General features: G+C 50.4%; 2 protein-coding genes across 2 annotated transcripts; one reads left to right on the forward strand and one right to left on the reverse strand.

Annotated features, from left to right (window-relative positions):
* Positions 1–4,107: 4,107 nt before the first annotated feature.
* On the reverse strand, positions 4,108–7,292 carry Gpr3 (G protein-coupled receptor 3). The gene is made up of 2 exons (XM_008836765.2): positions 7,176–7,292; positions 4,108–6,120 (listed from the first exon to the last, which is right to left on the reverse strand). Exon 2 carries the CDS (start codon positions 6,113–6,115, stop codon positions 5,123–5,125), a length of 993 nt encoding a protein of 330 aa, XP_008834987.1. The 5' UTR covers positions 6,116–6,120; positions 7,176–7,292; the 3' UTR covers positions 4,108–5,122.
* Positions 7,293–15,455: 8,163 nt separating this feature from the next.
* Positions 15,456–18,379, forward strand: Cd164l2 (CD164 molecule like 2). Its single transcript, XM_008836767.1, has 5 exons — positions 15,456–15,543; positions 15,816–15,983; positions 16,071–16,142; positions 16,601–16,642; positions 18,231–18,379. Exons 1-5 carry the CDS (start codon positions 15,456–15,458, stop codon positions 18,377–18,379), a joined length of 519 nt encoding a protein of 172 aa, XP_008834989.1.
* The last annotated feature ends 3,907 nt before the right edge of the window (positions 18,380–22,286 follow it).

The raw sequence follows: 22,286 nt of genomic DNA on the forward strand, positions 1-22,286 counted from the left end.
CATCAGATTTCCTGGAGCTGGAGTTATAGGCAGTTGTGAACCCCTCATTGTGGGTGCTGGGAACTAAACTCGGGCCCTCTAGAAGAGCAGCAAGTGCTTTTAACTGCTGAACCATCTCTCCAGTCCTAAGACAGGGTTTCATATACCTAAGGCTAGCCTCAAACTCCCTAGGTAGCCAAGGATGACCTGGAACTCCTGATCCTCTTGCCTCCACCTCCCAAGTACTAAGATTATAGGCTTGTGTCACTACACCATTTATGTGGTGCTGAGGATGGAACCTAGGGCTTCACGCATGCTAGACAAGCCCTCTACCGAGTGACAACCCCAGCTCCTAAAAAGGCCTTTCGTTTGCCCCTTCATCTTAAAATTACTTACATATTCCCTATGAATTTTTTCTTTGAAGATGCAATTGCTAACAGTGCAATTTGTTTATTTTTTAATTAATTAATTTTTATTTTCTGTGTATGAGTGTTTTGTCTGCATGTATAGAAATGTACCTGTGTCATACAATGCCTGTGGAGGCCAAAAGAGGGTGTTGGATCCCCTGGAACTGGAGTTACAGATGGTTGTTAGCCACCATGTGGGTTCTGGGAACTGAACTCAGGTCCTCTGCAAGAGCAGCCAGTCCTCTTACCCACTGAGCCATCTCTCCAGTCCCACATAGTACAGTTTTTAAAAACATTTTCTGTTATTGCTATTTCCCCCACTAGACTTTAAGCTGTCCACAAGATGACCTATTATTACTCTGAGTTTCAGTAGCCCAGGTAGGCCTTGAACTTGCATTATTCCTGCCTCAGTTGCTGGGACTGCAGCGTTACTTGCGCCATCATGCCCAATTTACCCCAGAGCTTCCTTTCTCCTAGCTTTGTTTTTTGCTGTTGCTGTTTGTTATTTTGTTTTGCTTTGCTTTTTTGAGACAGAGTCTCCCTGTAACCCCAGCAAGACTGGAACTTGACCAGACTGGCTTCTATCTCACAGAGATCTGCTTGCTTGCCTCTGCCTGCTGGAATTAAAGGCAGGTGCTGCCATGCCCTGCTGTTATTTTTGTTTTTGAGGTAGGGGCTGTTGCAGCCCAGGCTGGCCTTGAACTCACAATGAAGCTGAGGCTGGCCTAGAACTTCTGATCTTTCTGCCTCCAGCTCCCAGTGCTGGGATTATGTGCATCACCACACCCAGCATTCAATTTATTTAAAAGTGGAGAGAGGGGGCTGGGGATATGGCTCAGTGGTTAAGCCCACTGACTGCTCTTACAGAGGATCCAGGTTTGATTTCCAACACCCACATGGTGGGTAACAACTATTTGCAACTCCAGTTCCAGGGGATCTGACACCCTCTTCTGTCTTCCAAGGGCACTGCATGACACAAGCACACCTACCTACATTCAAGCAAGACACTCATACACATAAAATAATACATAAAAAAATTTTTTCTTTTTTTTTTTTTTTTGATCTTTTTGAGACAGGGTCTCCCTGTAGCTCCAGGTTCCTGGAACTCATTCTGTAGACCAGACTGGCCTCGAACTCACAGAGGATCTTCCTGCCCCTGCCTCCTGAGTGCTGGGACTAAAGGCATGCACCACCACACCCGGCTCTTTTTTGGTCTTTTTGAGACAGTCCCCCTGTAGTCCCAGCTAGCCTGGGACTCATTATGTAAACCAGGCTGGCCTTGAACTCACTGAGATCTGCCTGCCTCTGCCTCCTGAGTGCTGGGACTAAAGGCATATGCCATCATGCCTGACTAAATAAAATATTTTTTTAAAAAATAGAGAGAGGGGATGGAGAGATGGCTCAGTGGTTAAGAACACTGGCTGTTCTTACAGTTTAAATCCCAGCACCCACATGGCAGCTAACAACTGTCCATAATTCCAGTCCCAGGGGATCCGACAGCCTCTTCTGACCTCCGAGGCATTGCACAACATGGGTGCACTTACCTACAAGGTAATACATGCATACACATAAAAAATAAAAATAAAAAAATAAATAAATTTTTTTAAAGTAGAGAGAGCACTTGCACCATTGATACCGTGGTGCTGGTATGTGAAATGTTTGGCTTCAAGTTTGGCTGGAACAGACACTTCTGGAGTAGAGGTCTCATCTCAGGGACCTTCCAAGAAGCTGGGTAGAGAGACAGACAAGGGTGTGCTTAAACTGCCTGGGCATCACCCACTTTGTAGCTGGGCCTGTTGGCATGTCCATCCCCTTGGACTCCTGTGGCCACTATTGGGAAGGGGCCTTGAACTCCAAGCAAAAGAACTTCAGCCTAAGCCAGGTGTGGTGGTACATGTCTTTAGGCCCAGCACTTGGGAGGCAGAGGCAGGCAGATCTCTCTGAATTCAAGGCTAGCCTGGTCTACATAGTGAGTTCCAGGACAGTTGGGGCTACAGGGAGACCCTGTTTCAAAAAGACAAAAAAACAAAAAACAAAACTTCAGCCTGAGAAACAGAGAAGTGTGTCCTAGCAGGCCTGACTCAACTGAGTGAGCTTGAGCAAGTAGGTGGTCCTTTTTGGGCCTCAGTCTCTCCATTTGTGTCATGGTGGAATGGCTCAAACAGTGCTCTGATGGCCCCTCCTCCAGACTTTGGCACAACTGAAAGGCCTGGAAGGCTGGGCTAGTCAGAGCTTATTTATTTATGTATCTTTTTTTTTTTTTTTGTACCAGGGTTTCTTGTAGCCCCAGCTGGCCTGGAACTCACTATGTAGACCAGGCTGGCCTTGTACTCATAGAGATCTGCTTGCCTTTGCCTCCTGAGTGCTAGGATTAAAGGTGTGCGCCACCACCCTTGACTTCCTTATTTTTTAAATGATGTTATTTTTATTTTTATTTAAGAGTATATGTGTGTCTATGCCATGTGGGTACAGGTGTTTGCCAAGGCCAGAAGAGATCGTTGGATCCCTCTGGAGCAACAGGTGATTGTGAGCCACCTGACATGGGTGCTGGTAACCAAACTCACATCCTCTGGAAGAGCAGCAAGTGCTTATAACTACTGAGCCACCCCTCCAGCCCCTATTTATTTATTCTGTAGTGGGGTCTTAAGTGGTCCAGGCTGGCCTTGAATTCCTGATCCTTCTGCCCTCACTTCCCAAGTTTTGGGATTTCCAGCATGTGCCACCACACTTGGCTTTTTTATTTGTGTGTGTGTGTGTGTGTGTGTGTGTGTGTGTGTGTGTGTATGTGTTGCTGGAGATGAACTCCAGAGCCTTGCCAGCACTCTACCATTGAACTACAGCCCCAGCTCTTAGGTGTGTTGAGATAGGGTCTTCCTATGTAGCTCAGGCTGGTGTTGAATTCACTATGTAGCTGAGGCTAACCTAGTACTTACAATTCTCTGTGTGCTGGAAATACAGGCATGTACCACACTAGTCCAGAGCTTCCTCTTGAGCTGCTTCTGCCCTTGGCTGATGAATGCAGGGGTCTTCCTCCCCTCCTAAGTCCCCGAGCTCAGGTCCCCAATAGCACACACTTCTTGTCATTCACCTTTACATGGAAAAGCTTTTCCAGCTCCACAATGGCCAGACTACCAATGTGACTACCTCCCAAATGTAGGCCAGTGGCCCTGATATAAGCACAAAAAGGAAGCGAGAGGTCATTGCTTAGGGGACCGAACACAGGTTCTGGAAACAGATGTTCTTAGTATGAATCTTGTCTGGTAGTTTCTAGGTGTATTACATTAGCTGAGTCAGCCTTGGTCTTCTCATCTGTAAAGTGGAGACAGTATTACCTATGCTGGTGCTTGCTAGGCATTTGCAGCCCAATGCCGAGCCCAGAGGAAACATGCACTATTAGAAGGAAACAGCTATTCTTACAAAGGAAACTTTAACATGCCAGGAACTTATTCTTCATGCCAGAGCCCTAAGCTGGCTACTGTGGGCAGGACAGGATGTGTCCTCAAACTAAGAAGAGCCCTGTACCTGGTTCCTCTCTTGGGAAGGTGAGGTTTTTGCCCAGGTGATGCCCATGGTCTGACCAGAGGAGCACTGACATCCAGGGAGATCAGCCACACTCCACCCTGGGTCCCAGATTCCCAGATTCCCAGATTCTTCACCAGGTTCCCCTATCTTGAATCAACTCTACACCCTGCACACACACACAAATACACTCATGTATTTATCACAAAATCATTTTTTATTGATTAAGGTTGGGGACTAGAACAAGGAATGCACTGGGGGCCATACCCCGGTTGGCAGAGGGGTGGGGTGTTGGCTCTTGCCCCGCCTCCTCTAGGGCACCTCAGGGTAAGGTCCGGCCCCTAGGCCATGGCTATGGCGCTGGAAACCAGACTGGAATGGGGTTTGGGATTGCTTCACCGGGTTGCAATTCCCTCAAATGGCCACCAGAGGGAAGCCGGGCCCCAGCGCAGAGGAATTCTCGGTTGCTCAGGTGATGGCTTCTTAAAAAAATAAAAAACCAGAGGCTGGTGTGTTCTCCCTGCAAACCCGAGGGGTGCAGGCCTGGGGAGAAGGCTCTGGTTTCTATGATCTCTTCGATAAAAAATAAGCAAATAATAACAAAATACGTGGTTTCTCTTTCTCCATTTCCCCTCAAGGAACTGAGGTCAGAAATGGGGATGTGGGGGTTGGGGATACCCTGGTATGGCCTAGATTTCAAGGTGTGGGTCTCTTTTTTTTTCCCCTTCACCACACTTAAATAAATTTATAAATAAATAAATAATAAATATACTTTCTTTGTATGTGCACATACATATATATAGATAGATAGATAAATCTTTCTCTCATCTAGGCAACTAAGTGACTAACCTCTCTGACTCTGCAGTCCAAAATTCAAAAGTAAACTAACATGGCCAAGGTCAAGTTTCAGGGAGGGGAAGATCGAGGTCCTGGAATGGCACTGTAAAATTCCCAGCATTCTGGAATTGCAAGCCACTTAGGCTGTGAGACATTTCTGAGTGGAACCCTGACCATCTGGAACATTCTTGAACCATGTAGCCAGCTGGGTCCCTGCAGGGATCTTGAACAAAATCCTGAAACACCCAATGTCCTAGAACTCCAGAGCCAGCTGGATCTTAGGGGTGTAGAGCTGGGGAGTTGGAACAAAGTCCCAGTTAGGCAGACTTAACATTCTGGAATTCTGTAGCAGTAAGGGCTGCAGGGTTACCAGGATGTAACTAGACGTCACTGGGGGAGCGGGACCGAAAGGGGCTCTTGGAAGAAGAACAACAGCAGCAGATGGCCCACAGTACCTTCTGCACGTCTTGGTTGCGGAAGGCATAGATGACAGGGTTGATCATGGAGTTGTAGGTGGCAGGGAGCAGAGTGAGATAGGTATAGAGGATTGGGGAGTGGGCATCACCCAGGAGGCAGTAGACGGTGAAGGGCAACCAGCAGGCGGCAAAGGCGCCAAGCACCACGGCCAGTGTGGCGATGCCCTTTCGGGTGGCCACGTAGTGAGAGGCAGGCAGCAGGTGTCGTTGGAGGGCAATCTGCTGGGCATGGCGGCAGACAATGCGGCAGATCTGGGCATAGAGCTGCAGCATGATGCCAAACACCATGAAGAAGGCAATGGCCAGGACCACCAGATGGTTCTTGGAGAGTGGATACACGACGCCGCACGTAGTTAGGCCATCTTGGCAGTTCCAGGCCAGCACAGGGACCAGCCCCAGGCCCAGGGCACCCACCCACACCAAGACCAGCATCACATAGGTCCGAGTTACTGTTGTCTCTGAGTAGTAGGTGAGGGCGTTGTACAAGGAAAGATAGCGGTCGACAGTGATGGCCAGCAGGCTGCCAATGCTGGCAGTAAAGGCCATCGCCAGCACACCAACAAGCACCAGGCTCATTTCTGGAGAGCCGATGCAGAAGACAGCAGCAAAGTGCAGGACCAGGCCTAAGCCTGCCAGCAAGTCTGCCACAGCCAAACTGCCCACCAGCAGGAACATGGGGGCACGGAAGGCAGGTGTACCCACGATGATGGCCACCACCAGTGCGTTCTCGCAGGACACCAGGGTGCCTGAGATGCACAGCACCACATCCCAGGCCCTGGGAGAGGGCAGCAGTGCAGATGGGCCTGTGGGCTCCTCTGCTGGGTCCACAATGCTCACGTTCACATTGCCTGGGCCAGCTGAGAGCCAGGCCAGGGAGCTGCTTGCACCCCACATCATGGCACCTGCAGGAGAAAGGCCCTGTGAGACACTGGCAGGCCTGGTCTTGGCAGGAGGTACCTGAAGGGAGAAAGGTACCTCTCAGGGCAGCTGGTAGGGAACCAATGCCCTCTAATTCATGCCCTGAGGCTCTTGTCAGGATACTCTGTCCTCCTCTCTGATGACACTAGGCCTCTAAACAGGGGTCTTTTCCTGGAGATTCCTATCCCGGGTGTCCACCCCGTCTTCCAATCCTCTCTGTCCTACAGCAGGCCTTTTGGCTGCGTGTGACCAGAGAAGTAATCAGAGAAGTGGATCAAGGCTACCATAAGTGAACGGGGGACCACAGGACTGAAGGTATGTCCTGAAAAGGCCAAGATTGGGGTAGGAAGATTGGCCAAGATTGGCCAAGAAGGAGGACGGTTCACCTTCCTCCCATCAGAGAGGATGACTCGTTCCCGAGCCTCCCAGACCCCTCACGATTTCCAGCCCTGCCAGCCTCTGGCTCCGCCCCCAGGGAAAGCGCGTGAAGCTCCTGCCAGCCCCCACCCGACATTCCTGGGGTAACACCGCGGAACTCAGTTCCTCTACACTCTTTCCAGACTTCTGTATTCAGACCCCTTTTTCTGAAGCCTAACCCCTGGGTCTCGGTAGCAGACATCCCCCGGTTGGACGCCGGGCTTCCTGACCCCTCCTTTGGTCGGGACACCTGGATCTGGGGCCTGACTCCGCCTCCTGCCAGGGTAGCTGAATCCTTAAATCAGACGCCTCCGGCTGCTGGGACACCTGGGTTCCTGCCCCAGACGTCTCCGCTGGTTCAACCTTAGATTTAGATGACCGTCGGTCCCTCCAGGGCCTCTGGGTCCTGCAAGACTGCTCATCCTTCGCTAGGTCACCCCAACCAAGCACCCGCACACTTGGGGTGTCGCCTGCAAACGCAGAATCTTGCCAACCCAGAATGCCAGCTTCGACCTCCGACCCCGGACCATCCCATCCGCAGGCACCTTTCCACCGCCCAGTGCCCCAGCATCCCGCGTGCCCTCCCGGACGCTGGGTACCCGCAGCAGGGCCCGCTACTCACCGCTCCAGACCTGCGGGGAGCCTCGGCTCGGGTCCCGGCAGAGCAAGGTGTGCGCGGACCCCTAGAAGCCCCCGCGGCCGCGGGAGAAGCGGCGTGAGTCACCCCGCCCCGCCCCGCCCCCGGCCACCGGCTTGGTGACGTCAGAGGCCGGGTCGGCCAATGGGCGCAGCGCGCTGGAGCTCAGCGCGCCTTGCGCGGCATAGTAATGAGGCTTCGCACCGCCCGCTCCCCCATTCATAAAAAGACTCCGTAGCTGCGGCCCCGCCCCCTCCAACGCTGGCCAGCGCTGTCCTTGACGCGGCGCCCTCTGCGGGCCGGGGCTTTGGGGTGCTGGCGGGAGAACCGTGAATACCTAGGGAGGTTGCAGAGGATGTGGGAAGCAGAAAAGGAACCAGGATAGTCTGTGTGGGTGATGACAAGACAGGTGCTGGGAGGCCGAGTGATGGGGCTGAATGGGCGTCCCCGGTGAGAATGACGGGGTTTGTCTCTATTAAGGGCCTTGAGGTGACAGTGACAGGAGCACGAGGGAGCAGGGAGGTGGGTGGCTGTGACGCAGGGTGACAGGGTTTGGGAGGCTGGTGGCTGAGGGATGCTGGCGGTAGAGGAGGGTAGAGCTCCTCAGGGCCATGACAGCAATGTCAGAGTGACTCTGCAGCTGATGGAGTTCAGTGTGGGGATCCCAGGGTGGCAGAGGTGGTGACAAGGCTTTGAAGATGGAATATCCAGATGAAAGAACTTCAGGTCATTGTGACCCTGTCAAGTGAAGTACTGAGGTTACAAAGCTTAAATGAAGGCTGTAGGGTCCTGGAATGAAGATGCCAAGTGACTTGTGAGTGAGCCCCAAGTGAGGGAACAGGATAGGAAGTCTGATAGGTAGTGACCTGGTAGGTAAATTGCTGCTAGGACAGGTCCCGTGATGCTGGAGCTGGGATAAGGAGGTGGATGATGTCACTCATGTAGGTCCAATAGCGCCCTCTCAAACCGGGAGGGTGTGCCTGGCAAGATTTCAAAACCTGAATTATTTATTCAAGGATCTGGAAAGCCAGCAAAGGGGGGGGGGTCACTTCCCCGAAGAGGCAGGAGATGGGGAGCGGGGAAGAACTTGGAAGCAGGTCCATCCTCAGGATGGCTCTTCTGAACCTCACATCTTAGGCATCCTAGTGGGTGGGGTGGGGAGAAAGCAACTAACTCCCTTTGCTAACCCTACTTGCCCTATCCCACAGGGACAGTCCTAGGGGAGGGGGCAGCCTCTCCTTCCTCTGTGTCCAGCTTTGATTCTCTCTGGAGTCACCCAAGCCTGCCAGGAGGGTGGTGAGGCATGGGGAAAACAGTGGAGCCAGGATCTCAAGCTCACCAGACTCCTCTTCTGGTGCCAGCACCCCTGCAGGCCCTGCAGTCAGGATCCAGTGGGTGGGTTTCAGGCTTGGGGTATGAGACATTAAGAGGCCCAAGAGGCAGGGAACATGGCGGATGACAGAACCTGGGCTGGAGAGAGTGGCATATTTCAGGTTGGATGTGGTGAGTTTGGGGTGTTCAGCCAGTAAAGGAGGCCAGGAGTAGACTACCTTCAAGTCCCAGTTCCTCTATATCTTGGCTGTGTGACTTTGAGGAGTTTTACAAGCTCTCTGAACATGTTTTCCAACCTCTAACATATGTTAGTACCTACCTCAGGACTATTGGGAGGGGTCCTACCCATTATCAGTACTGGCTATGTACACTGGCTGTCAATAGTATATCTGGCCAGTAGAGGACACCCAGGAGGCATAGGGAAGCACTAGTCTAGAGGGAACAGAATGGGGAGTGGCCACAGGGAGCTCTGCATTTGAAGGGCCAGGCTGGACGAGGCACTCCTGTTGCTAGGCCCTTTCCACTGGTTGTTTTCTTTGCTCTCTCCAGATCTCTGCTTTTAGCTGCTTCTTCCAAAACAGGCTTCCAGAACTCTGTTACAGAGGGCTACACTTCCCCATCCTTCTCCCTCCCTTTTTCTAATTGTTTTTAAATTTTCTTTTATGTGTATAAATGTTTTGCCTGTATATATGTAGGTGGACCCATGCATACAATGCTCACAGAGGCTAGAAGAAGGCATAGTATTCTCTGGAACTGAAGTTAAAGACAATTGTTAGCTGCCGTGTGGGTGCTGGGGTTCAAACTCAGGTCCTCTGTGAGAGCAAACAGTGCTCTTAAGTGCTGAACCATCTCTCCCAACCCCTCTATTTGTTATTTTTTAGAGCATGTAGCACTCCTAAAATAATATTTTCACTCACATTCTAGGTTTGCTATGTGTCAGTCTATAAGCTCTGACAGCAGTGACTGTGATCTGGCTTGTGCTGGAGACGGTGTGTGACAGGCAGTGGTGCTCAATAAATATTGTTGGTTGGATGATGAAACTAAACAGCAGCAGTCAGAAAGAGAGGAAACACAGGGAAAATGGCAGTAGGTCTGATGGGGGTGTGTCCATGAGGCAGGACAAGGGCATCAGCATCCCAAGACTTAGAAATCTACTTTCCTGGGGCTAGAGAGATGGTTCAGTGGTTAAGAACACTGACTGTTCTTGCAGAAGACCGGGGTTCAAATCCCAGCACCCACATGGCAGCTAACAACTGTCCGTAACTCCAGTCCCAGGGGATCCAACAGCCTCTTCTGTCCTCCGTGGGCATTGGCACGACACAGGTGCATTTACCTACAAACAGGCATAATACTCATACACATAAAATAAAAATAATAAAATATGCCAGGCATGGTGGTGCACGCCTTTAATCCCAGCACTTGGGAGGCAGAGGCAGGCGGATATCTGTGAGTTCGAGGCCAGCCTGGTCTACATAGTGAGTTCCAGGACAATGGGGGCTACAAGGGGGACCCGTCTCAAAAAAAAAAAAAAAAAAAAAAAAAAGAAATGCTTCCCTCCTGCTTCTGAGCAAGGTCTCAACAGAGCTCTAGTCTCAGAGAAGGGAATAGGGTGCTGGGAGGTTGGGATGAAAGTGGCATATGAAAGATGCCTGCTCTTCCAAGTGACAGTTTTCATAGTCTGCTGACTACTGGTGGAAACTGTCATGCTGGGTCTGATGGCACATGCCAGTAATTCCACCTCTTGGGAGATAGAGACAGGACGATCAAGAGTTCAAGATCATCCTCAGCTATTGAGAGTTTGAGATCAGCTCAGAATACATGAGACCCAGTGCCAATAAAACAAGACAAAAAAAAAAAAAACATCCCAGCACTGTAGGTCAGGTCCTTGCAGACTCTTCTGTTAGTCCGCTCCAACACTGGCCTTTGGCCATCTTCATCCTGTCCACCTGTCCCTACAGCTGTTAAGGTCTTGAGGTCTTCTTCCGTTCATACAGGCCAGATCCTGTATATGGAGTAATTTTTCTTTACAAAATAACCATAAATCCTACCCAAGCCAGTTGTGTTCCATCACCAAAACAGGCTCGAACATAAATATAAAGATGGCATCCTGGGTGATCTTGGACATTTTGACTAGTTTTCCTTTAACTTCTGTCTTGGTTACTGTGGCTATTCCAAGGTGAAGAACCAGTGACCATTTGTTTCCTTTGAAGTAGGCACATGGTCATGAACTTCCATATTTAGCTTGACCCTGTGTCCTTCTTGATGGAGCTTGCCCCTCTGGCTGCTTGGGAGGAGTAAGGGTGGTTTTTGTTTTTTTTTAATATTTTATTTATTTTTATTTTATGTGTATGGGTGTATTGCCTGCATGTAGGTAAGTGCACCCGTGCCATGCAATGCCCGCGGAGGATAGAAGAGGCTGTCGGATCCCCTGGAACTGGAGTTACAGATAGTTGTTAGCTGCCATGTGGGTGCTGGGATTTGAACCCAGGTCTTCTGCAAGAACAACCAGTGTTCTTAACCACTGAGCCATCTCTCCAGCCCCAGTGAGGGTGGTTTTAATCCTGAGAAAGCTTGGAGATTCTGAGACAGAGGCAATGGATTTTCTCATTCACTAAAAGTTGCTCACGGAACAACTTTTCCCAAGAGGCAACTTGTGTGTGTATGTGCGTGTGTATGCACACATGCTGGGTTTGAGACAGTCTCACTTTGTAGTCCAGGCTGACTTGGAACTTACTATGTAGACCAGGCTGGCCTCAGACTTGTGGGAATCCTGCTCAGCTAGAATTGTACGTGTGAATCACCATGTCTGGCTGAGGACAACTTGCTTATCTGTTCTCTCTTCCCCAAGCTTCTCTCTAGCCAAAGGGACAGCCCCTCCTTGGGCCCTCTTTCCCATCTCTACTTCCTCCCCACCACTGACACACCCACCAATAACCAGTAACCTTTCCCACCAATAGCCCTACAAAGTTAAGAGACAGAGCCCACTTTTTTTTTTTTTTTTTGTCTCTTTAAGACAGGGTCTCCCTGTAGCTCCAGCTGGCCTGGAACTCACTATGTAGACCAGGCTGGCCTTGAACTCACAGAGATCTGCCTGCCTCTGCCTCCCAAGTGCTGGGATTAAAGGCATGTGTCACCATGCCCAGCAGAGCTCACATTTCATGAAGTCAAGAACTGGAATGTGAACCAAGCCAAGGCAGTTTTTTTTTTGTTTTTTTGGGTTTTTTTGCTTGTTTTTCTTTTTGGTCTTTTTTGAGACAGGGTCTCCCTGTAGCCCCAGCTGTGAACTTTTTTTCTATTATTCTATTATTTTATTGTTTTTTGTTTTTTGGTCTTTAAAAAAAATTTGGGGGGGGGGCTGGAGGATGGCTCAGCAGATAAGAACACTGACTGTTCTTGCAGAAGGCCTTGGTTCAAATCCAAGCACCCACGTGGCAGCTATCAATTGTCCATAACTCCAGTTCCAGGGGATCTGACAGTCCCTTCTATCCTCTGCAGGCAATGCATGACATGGGTGCACTTACCTACATGCAGGCAATACACTCATACACATAAAATAAAAATAATAAAATAAAATAAATTAAAAAAATAATTTTTTTGGTCTTTTTTGAGACAGGGTCTCCTTGTAGCCCCAGCTGTCCTGGAACTCACTATGTAGACCAGGCTGGCCTTGAACTCACAAAGATCTGCCTGCCTCTGTCTCCCAAGTGCTGGGATTAAAGGCGTGGGCTACCACACCCGGCTTATTTTATGTGTATGAGTGTATTGCCTGCATGCAATGCCTTGGAGGTCAGCAGAGCACTTCAGATTCCCCTGGAACTGGAGTTAAGGATGGTTCATAGTTGCCATGTGGGTGCTGGGAATCAAACCCGGGTCCTCTGCAAGAGCAGTCAGTGCTCTCAACCGCTGAACCATCTCTCCAGCCCCTGTTTTTTGGTCTCTTTAAGACAGGGTCTCCCTGTAGCCCAAGCTGTTCTGGAACTCACTATGTAGACCAGGCTGGCCTTGAACCCACAGAGAGCTGCCTTCCTCTGCTTCTGCCTCCTGAGTGCTGGGATTAAAGGCAGGCACCACCACACCCAGCCTCAACCAATTTTCGTTAATACGCTCCAGGTATTGGGTTTTGGTGGGTGTGAGGGACAGAGCAATTCTCTGGCTGCATTTCTGCATTTCCCACTTTAGTACAAATCAAGTATCTACTATTTTCCTGGCACGGAGAATATATACTATAATAAGCAAAAACCACTGCCTTTTTCCAGGAATTTCCCCTTTAAATGGACAAAATATAAAGAAATGCTGAATAGCAAGTCTGAGGAGACCTTAATGGTCTCACTGACTAGAGGCTGGACAAACATGTATGCAAATGGTCATCACCAGCAAGATAGCTGGTAATCAACATCTACTTCACCTTGCCCAAGGGTGTTCACTAGGGAAGAAGATAGCCATGGTTCCCGGATTTGTGGAGCTCGTAGATCAGGAAACAAAAGGGCAATTAATTATACATTGGATGCATGCTCCAAAAGAAAGCAATTGCTGGGATGGAGACTAGGCAGGAGATGTCTTTTCAGTAGAGAGGTCACAGAATGAGTCACTTGAAGGGAGAACAGATGAGTTTCAAGGACAGGGCACAGCTAGTGCACAGATTCCCCAGGAAGGAAAGAGTGGGAGGAGCAGAGAAGGGGCTGAATGAACAGAGGAGATAAATGAGCACAAGGTGGACAGAGAGACTCCCACTGGTGATGGAAAACCATGAGCTGGAAGGTGTTGATGGGGTTAAGGAATGAACAGAATCTGGCTTGGTGGTGGCTTGAAGGATGACTTAGCTGGACAGTTGGAGTCAAGGGCAGAGGAGGACAGAGAAGAGCTAGGTTAAAAGCAAAATCAGAGATGTGTCTTCTTGGAAGCAAGTGGTGATAAGGAAAGTCAAGCTAGAGACTCATTGAGAGTCAAGAATCCAAGGGTCAGGGAGGCTACGCTACTGCTAGCAACCTGTTAGCCGGAAGAGATGTGGACAAAATATATGACAGCCAGCTCAGGGAGGAACTGGAGGGTCAGGACCCAGGAGACACAAGATGGAATCTGAAGATTTTATTTTGGTTTAAATTTATTTTTATTTTACATGTATGAGTGTTTTGCCTGCATATATGTAAGTGCACCATGTGCTTACAATGCCCACAGAGGCCAGAAGAGGGTGTGGGATCCCCTGGAACTGGAGTTATGGATGGTTGTTAGCCACCAAGTGGTGCTTGGAATAGAACTCAGGTCCTCCGGAGGAATGGCAAATGTTCTTAACTGCTGAGTTATCTCTCCAGCCCCCAAATCTGAGGATTTTAATAGGGGTGGGAGCTGGGGTGAAGACAAAACAATGGGGTCCAACCTGGTGATGGAGGGAATGAGGGGAACAGAGAGGATGGGGCTTCCCTCCATGGAGGAAAGGGACCAGAGGCTTAATGGCACTCAGGTGGAGGTGCACAAGAAGCAGGCACCCCCAGGAGGCTCAGCAGCATTGTAACTGCCCCTGGGGCAGGCTGCAGACTGAAGACATGCCATGGGCAGATGTGGGCTGAGTAGAATGTGTTCAGTGCTCTGCTGGTGAGAAGGGGTCACTGCTGGTTAGCACTGGTTTTCAGTTACAGGTGTGATGACTGTGGAGCCAGGACTAGCCTGGAGATGGAGATTAGAGACTTACTGGCCATTATTTTATTATTGATGTTGTTGTTATTATTATTGTTCTGAGGACCAGAGGTAGGACCTTGTAAGTAAGTGCCAAGTCAAGCAAGTGCTTTATCATTGAGCTCCATCTCCAACCTGGTTTTGCGCTTTTTTTTTTTCAGGGTCTTGTTTTGTAGCCCAAGCTGGCCTGGAATCCACAATTCTCCTGTCTCTGCCTCTCAAGTGCTAGGATTATGGGTATGTGTTCTCCTGGCTTTTAATTAATCTAGTTTTGTTTTGTTTTGTTTTTGAGGCAGGGTTTCCCTGTAGCTCCAGCTGGCCTGGAATTTGCTATGTAGACCAGGCTGGCCTTGATCTCACAGAGAGATCATGGTGTGAGCCACCATGTGCTTGCTGGCTTTTAAATGAAGCCTGATGGCTGAGGAACAAGCAAAATAATTCCAGAAGAGGACTAGAGCTCAGGACTAAACTGGCCACAACTAGTTAAGGGAATTGTGGGGAGAAAGAGGAAGAGGTGCCCCCTAAGGTACCTGAAGTGGCTGCAGAGGGACAACCAAAAAAAACTGGTTGGTGAAGGAGAGGGGACATGTGGAAGACTGCCAAAGGCCCAGTGAGCTAGTCATTGCATGACCCATGACTTGGCCCAAGGGTGTGGTCAGCCCGAAGCAGAAGGGAGCACATAGTTGGGCATGGGCAGCCAAAGGTGAGGGGCCAGTATGCATGCTATGTGCCCTGGCCTGAGCTAAATACACATTTTTGCCACTGTGGTCTTGGACTGGTAATTCACCTTTTCTAAACCTTACCTGTGAGGCAGGGATTAAAAACAGGACCTAAATTCAACCCCCAGTACCAGTCACACAAGTGTCTAGTGCTTTCTTTTTCTTTTGGTCTTTTTGAGACAGGGTCTCCCTGTAACCCCTGCTGGCCTGGAATTCGCTATGTACACCAGGTTGGCCTCGAACTCACAGAGATCTGCCTGCCCCTGCCTCCTGAGTGCTGGGATTAAAGTCATAGTATACCCGGCTGAACTTAGTCCCGACACCGCCCCCTCTCCAAGCTCCGCCCCAGATCACCCAACATAGCCACACCTCTTCGGCCCCGCCTTCTGGGGCTCTGCTCCACCCAGAGCCTACCTGGGCCCGCCCATAGGCCAGGTTCTGACCTCGCCCACATGACCATGCCCCCCAGGCTCCAGGCGAGCAGAGTCTAGAAGGGACGCGCCACACCAGTTGACCACAGACCCCAACCCCAGTCCCCGCGCCCATGGCCGCACCCGGACCCCACACCTTGCGGGCTGCGCTCTGCGGCGGTTGCTGCTGCCTCCTCCTGTGTGCCCAGCTGGCTGTGGCTGGTAACGCGGGGCAGGATCTGATTAGGGGTCCAGGCAGGGGCAGGTGGAGCCTATACCTTACTTTAACCGCCTGCTTGGGTACATCAAGGCTCAGGAAAGGGAATTTTCTCGACGTATGCAGTGTATGTAAAGGAAGGGACTGGGGAGAGGGGTTGGGGACAGGCTAGGTTATTGTAACCAAGGGCTTGTGGAGGGGGTGAGAGGTGCTGCCGTGGGGAAAGGTGCTGCAACTTGGCACTGCGGCTTCCTTCCCATTTCCACCTTACTCCCAGGTAAAGGAGCTCCAGGCTTTGGGCGGGGAGCCCTGATCCGCCTGAACGTCTGGCCAGCTGCCCAAGGGGGCTGCAAACACGCCGAGCACTGTGAACGTTGTTTGGAGGTGGACAGAGCCCACAACCTCTCGGTTTGCGTCTGGGAGCAGTGTCGGCCAGAGGAGCCAGGTATGTAGTTGGGACGTCCCCAAGTCCATTGCCCTCCAGCTCTGAACCTTCTTCCCAAATCTTTTCTCCTGCCCCTTCTCCCACCAGGGCACTGTGTGGCCCAAGCTGAGGTGGCCAAGGAGGGTTGCTCTGTCTACAACGGCTCAGAGTCATGCCCAGGTAAGAGAGTTCAAAGAGAATCAACATGAAGACAGGGAGCTGAGGTGACACCAGCCACAGCCTGCTTTCAGGAGAAACCAGCTTCTCTCTCTCAGGGAGTGGATTAGACCCACAAACAGCTGGAGCCAGTTTCAAATCTACAATTAGCTCACAGAGAAGTCCCTTTCCTCCCTGACTGGTGTCCTCACCTGCAAATTGGTCCAGGGGTTCCAAGGGGCTGGGGAAGCGACTGCTTCCTGTAAATAGATGTAGAAGGGAGAGGGTCTTCCTGGAGCAGGTGGTATTAGAGATGAGCCTTATAGATAAAGATGGAGAGATCACAGCTTCTGGAGTGATTGGGTGGCCAGGCTTGAGTGGGGACACGGGTGTGACCTGAGTGGAAGTAAGCTGACAACTCAGACTGGGGTCCTGATGGGAAGGTGGGGGGCTGTTTTATTATGGACTCCCTGTCTCCTCAGCTTCCTACCACCCCACCCATGAACCGAAGTCAAGCACAACAGGTAGGTCCTCCCCAGGGAATGGATGGTAGGAGGACAAGGGCAGCAGGGAAAGGTGGAGTGGGATGTGGGCACTGACATGGTTTGTGATCTCGATGCTCTGAGTGCTCCCTGTGTCTGTCACTACATTTATAAGATGGATTGGATGATACTTTCCTCACAGCTTACCTGAGGATTTTATGAAGCTGTGTAAGGCCCAGTTCAGCGTCTGACACATAGAACGTAGTAAATAAATTGCAGCTTCTGAACCCTCTTCCAGTTCTGGGAACTCAGGGTGACCCCTTCAGACTTATGCTTGGAGCCAAAGAGGTGTGGCTCCAGTTGCTAAGAGATGTCCTCAGTGACTACCTACTTCAACCTGAGGGTCCCAAAGTAGACTTCCAGCAGAGCAGGGGCAAGAACTTCAACTTCCTCTAGGTTCCCACTCCCCCTTGGGACCTAGAGGTCACCAAACTTGGCCAGGATGGCTCAAGAGGCTCTTAGTTAATTAAAGCCGGAAACTGATCTCAGAGAATAAATTATTGATGGCTCGGCTCCCTCTGCTTGAGCCCCAGATCTGCTGTGTGTAGCTCATTTCTTTTGCATTTCTGTCCTCTTCCCCCAGGGTCCTTCCTTCTAGTTCTCAGAGCTTTAGTCAGGGCCATTCTTCCTCCTTTGTGTTCTTACAGTCTTGCACTATGTCCTCTTGGAAGGGGACTCTACTCCCAGGCGCCTAACCATTGTCCCAGAATGATCTACCTACTAGTGCTGTCCTGCCCTGGGCAACTGGCCCAAGGCCTGAAATCAAATCCCTGGTGGGAGTTGATGGGTAACATGGCACAGCTGGGAGCCACTCAAACCTGGACTGCTGACCGCTGTGTGAGGCCTTCCCTCAGAAAGCAGAGGGAAGGGTCAGGGGAAGCTGGGATGTCCACTTCTGACCTGCCTAAGAGGTGACAGGCCATGTCTAGCCCATTGTTTCCCCTTCCCCTATCTGCTCAGTGGGGTATGACCCTGGGCCCTACCTCTCCTTGGTTCCTTCCCCTCTCAGTGAAGACAGCAGGCTTAGGGATCTTGAGAAAAGAACATGCCATTTAATCTCTGCTCCAAGTTCTGTGAAAGGTGGTCTGGTGGCTGAGTTCTGGGTCCATCCTTATTCTACTAGATTAGTGAAGAACAGAGAGGAGGGTAGAGGGTGCTCCGTCATGACTTAGTTCCCACTTACCTATTGGACTCATATAACCAGGAGGTCCAGAGAGGGTATGTATGACATAAAGTCACAGAACAACTCAGGACAGGGTCCACCCTTCTCAGCCCCAGCCCTTTCACCAGCTTTCCAGATCAGAGATAGACCTCCATGCGTGATTTTGTGTGTGTGTGTGTGTGTGTGTGTGTGTGTGTGCACGTGTGTGTGAGTGTGTGTTGCTAGGCATTGAATGCAGGGCCTCACTAGCTCAACTACTGAACCAGCCCAGAACTAGACTTTGGAGCCCAGTAGTCTAGGCCTCATTTTGAGGACTGGGGCTTCAAGGTGTCTAGTGCCAGTTGTGGGGTGGGTCTGGGATCCTGGTCCATAAGACTCTCTATGACTCCACTCTGCCTCACCCTGCAGGGAGCCCCCCAGTCCCTGAATCTCACAATCCTGGCTTTGATGGAGCTAGTTTCATCGGGGGTGCTGTGCTGGTGCTAAGCCTGCAAGCTATGGTCTTCTTTGTCTTGCGCTTTCTCAAGGCCAAGGACAGCACTTACCAGACACTGTGAGTACCTGGCCAGCAACAGTGTCCCAGCTTCCTTCCCTGCCCCCTCCTGCCTAGCAACTGTATTCCCCATGGGGCAACCCTAAGGACAACTCCCCTCCCAACATCCCATGGGGGCCATACCCTTTCTTTGTCCCCCAGCTGAGGTTGCCCCTGCCAGATGTTGGGTGGGTCCTGGACTCAACCCTCAGGGTTCAATGTCTTAGAGCTCAGCTGAGCCTTTGTGTCTTTGTTCCTTCATGCTGCCAGCAGGGAAGAGAACCAGTAGGTGACAGCCCAAGCCGGTCCTCAACCTGCTGCAGCCATGGGCCCTGTGCTTTTTTCTGAGGAAGGGCTGGGCGAGGTTCCCGTGTGCCTGCTGTGTGTGCTGTGGGGTGGGTTGTACAGCCTACATTAAAGTGTTTGCTCTTCTAGCCTGCTCTCTGGAGAGTGAGGGCGGTAGGTTCACCCCCTGAGTGTTCTCTCTGGCCTCTGCAGAATCTGACCCCTGTGGGCCTGGACTCCACCCTGAAGGGACAGAGGACTCAGAGGCTGTTCTATTGACCACCTTGTGGGCACTAGGGGTGGGACAAACTTTGGCCACCAGTTTCTGGCCTTTGTGGGCACAGGGCAGCAAGCAGGCTCAGCACTGATGGCTGACATTCTTTCCTGTCCTGGGCCTGGTGCCTGCAGCTGAGAGCATCCTTCAACCACCTCATGTCTCAACCAGCCCACTGGGCTCCCAGCCTGGTATCTTGGGTCTACTGTCTCCTTCCATCAACCTAGCTTGGGATCTGCCCCCAAATAAAGTATCTGTATCTACATGGTGCTTCCAGGCCTGTGTCTTGGGCTGTGTGTGAATTGGATGGGGTGAAGAGACGGCTGTTCTCCCCTTCACAGAACTTTCTGCCTAGAACTGTTGTAGCAGTATGTATCCCTTTCAGATAATTTCAAGTTGGAAGTGGGTGTGGGAGAAGGGGAAAGGGAACTGGATAGTTCAGTGGGTAAAGGTGCATGCTATGCAAACCTGACCACCTGAGTTTGATCCCCAGAATCCACATGGTGAGAATTCCTGCAAGTTGTCCTCTGACCTCCACACATGTACTGTGACATGTGTATCCCCCCCCCAAAAAATGTAAAAAATAATTTAAAAAAATTTAAAAATGAGCTGGGTGTGGTGGCACATCCCTTTAGTACCAGCACTTGGGAGGCAGAGACAGGTGGATCTCTGTGAGTTTGAGGTCAGCCTGGTCTACATAATGAGTTCAAGGCCAACTGGGGCTACAGGGAGACCCTGTCTCAAAAAAAATTAATTAAAAATTAGAAACAACCCCAGTCCTCAGGAGGTGGAGGCAGGCATAGCTCTGTGAGGTCTAGGCCAGCCTGATGCACATAGTGACTTCCAGGCAGGCTGGGACTAGGGAGACCCTCTCAAAAACCAAAACAAAACAAAAATTAAAAATGATATTTTTGGCCGGGCGTGGTGGCGCACGCCTTTAATCCCAGCACTGGAGAGGCAAAAGCAGGCGATCTCTGTGAGTTCAAGGCCAGCTGGGGCTACAGAGAGACCCTGTCTCAAAAAGACAAAAAAAAAATATATTTTTGTTTGATGGCTCCATGGTTACGAGCACTGCTCTGGCAGAGAATGCAAGTTAAATTCCCAGCACCCAAGTCAGGTGGTTCACATACTACAGCTCCAGGAGGATCAGATGTCTCTGACCTCCACAGGCACCTGCACTCACATGTACATACCCACACACAGACACACATGCACACAAATACATAATTAAAAATAAAAATCTAACAGAGATTTTCAATTCAGAAACTGGGAGTTGGGCATGGAGGTGCATATCTGTAATCCTGGCACCTGGGAGGGTCAGGAGTTCAAGGCCAGCTACATAGTTCTAGACTAATGTGGGCTATATTAGGCCCTATTAAAAATAATTTATTTTCAAGTCAGGCATGGTGCTGCATGACGATGCATCCTTATAATCCTAGTACTTGGTTGGTGGAGGTAGGAGGATCAGCAGTTCAACATCATAGTTCACCACCAGTCTGAGTTACAGTAGAGACTCTATCTCTAAACAACCAAATCTGGCCAGGTATGGTGGTGTATGTTTTAAATCCCATCACTGGGGAGGCAGAGACAAGCAGATCATTGTGAATTTGAGGCCAGTCTGGTCTACACAGGAGGTCAAGGCCAGGTAGGGCTACATAGTGGGATTGTCTCAGGAAAAAACAAACCCACAGCAACAACAAAGATATCTTTTTTAAAACTTTGTTTATATGCCTGTGTATTTACATGTGGCACAAGCATGTGAATACCAGGTACAAGCACCCTCCTATGAGGATGTGGAGGCCAGAAGAGGATACTGGGTGTCCCTTTTATGTGTATGAGTGTTATGATAGCCTTCATGTATGTAAGTGCACACATGTTATGCAAAGCTTGGGAGGACAGGAGAGGGCTAGGGCATCAGATACCCTGGAGCTGGAGTTAAGGATGGTTGTTAGCTGCCGTGCAGTTGCTGGGATTTGAGCCCAGGTCTTCTGCAAAAACAGCCAGTGCTCTTAACTGCTGAGTCATCTCTTCTGCCCAATATTGGGTGTCTTTATTACTATCTGCCCTTGAGACAGGGTCTCTCACTGAACCAGAAGCTTGCCATTTTGGCTAGTTGGTTGAACAGCCAACTATCAGAATTTACCTGTGCTGCATTCACAAGGCATACAGCCTTGCCTGGATTTTTTGTTTTGTTTTGTCTTTTTGAGACAGGGTCTCCCTGTAGCCTCAGCTAGAACTCAGTATGTAGACCAGGCTAGCCTCAATCTCACAGCGATTTGCCTGCCTCTGCCTCCCAAGTGCTGGGATTAAAGGTGTGGATTAAAGGCATGTGCCAGCATGCCCAGCTTGCCTGGCTTTTTACATGGGTGCTGGGGACTCAAATTTAGGTCCTCATGTTTACACAGAAATTGTTCTTATCCACTGAACCATCTCCCCAGCCTCCTTTTTTTTTTGGCCTTTTTGAGACAGGGTCTCGCTGTAGCCCCAGCTGTCCTGGAACTCACTATGTAGACCAGGCTGGCCTTGAACTCACAGAGATCCGCCTGCCTCTACCTCCTAAGTGCTGGGATTAAAGGAGTGCACTACCACACCTGGCCTCCCCAGCCTCCTTTTGACCCCCTCTTCCTGCCCCTTCTTTTAGCAAGAGTATAGATACTTTGCCAGGCATGGCAGCACATGCCTTTAATCCCAGCTCACGAAATCACTATGAGTTTGAGACCAGCCTGGTCTACATAGTTCCAGGCCAGCCAGGGTTACATAGACCCTGTCTCAAAAAAAAAAAAAAAAAAAAAAATCATTCAAGACTGGACAAGACTGGGTTTGGAATCTAGGTTTTTCTGACTCTAAGGTAAACAGAACCCCAGGACTCCTGTCTAGAAGTTCTTCCAGGCTCCCTCAGCCCTAAAAGGTAGGTTTCTGCCCAAGTGCCAGGTGGAAAATATGCCAGGAAGACTTCTCTAAGATTCCTGGTGCCTAGGCACTTTCTTCCAGGCCTTTAGCTGGGGTCTTATTTGGTACATTCCATCTTGTGTGCTAGAAAGTTGAGAGCTCAAGCTAGCAAAGCCACCTGCTCTGTGCCAACTCAACGAAGGAACCTCAAAGCTCTGGGCCTCAATTTCCTCATCTGTGAAGTAGGGACATCCTCCATCTCGGTTGGATGTGGAAAAGGCTCAGAGGAATACGATCTGCTCCTCCGCAGAGCACCTGTAAGCCTTTCTGGACTGCAGCCTGCAGTTTCACTTCCCCATCCTGTCCTCCCAAGGGGTCCGCAGGGAGTTTCAGCTGCTCCTTGGCCTTGGGTTTCACCTGCACAGCAGCTATACCAGCCATAGTTCACTCCCTCAGCCCTCTCCATCCCACATCCATGCAGGCC

This window comes from Nannospalax galili, unplaced genomic scaffold, assembly GCF_000622305.1.
Source record: "Nannospalax galili isolate Female #2095 unplaced genomic scaffold, S.galili_v1.0 scaffold1798, whole genome shotgun sequence".
Classification (NCBI taxonomy): domain Eukaryota; kingdom Metazoa; phylum Chordata; class Mammalia; order Rodentia; family Spalacidae; genus Nannospalax; species Nannospalax galili.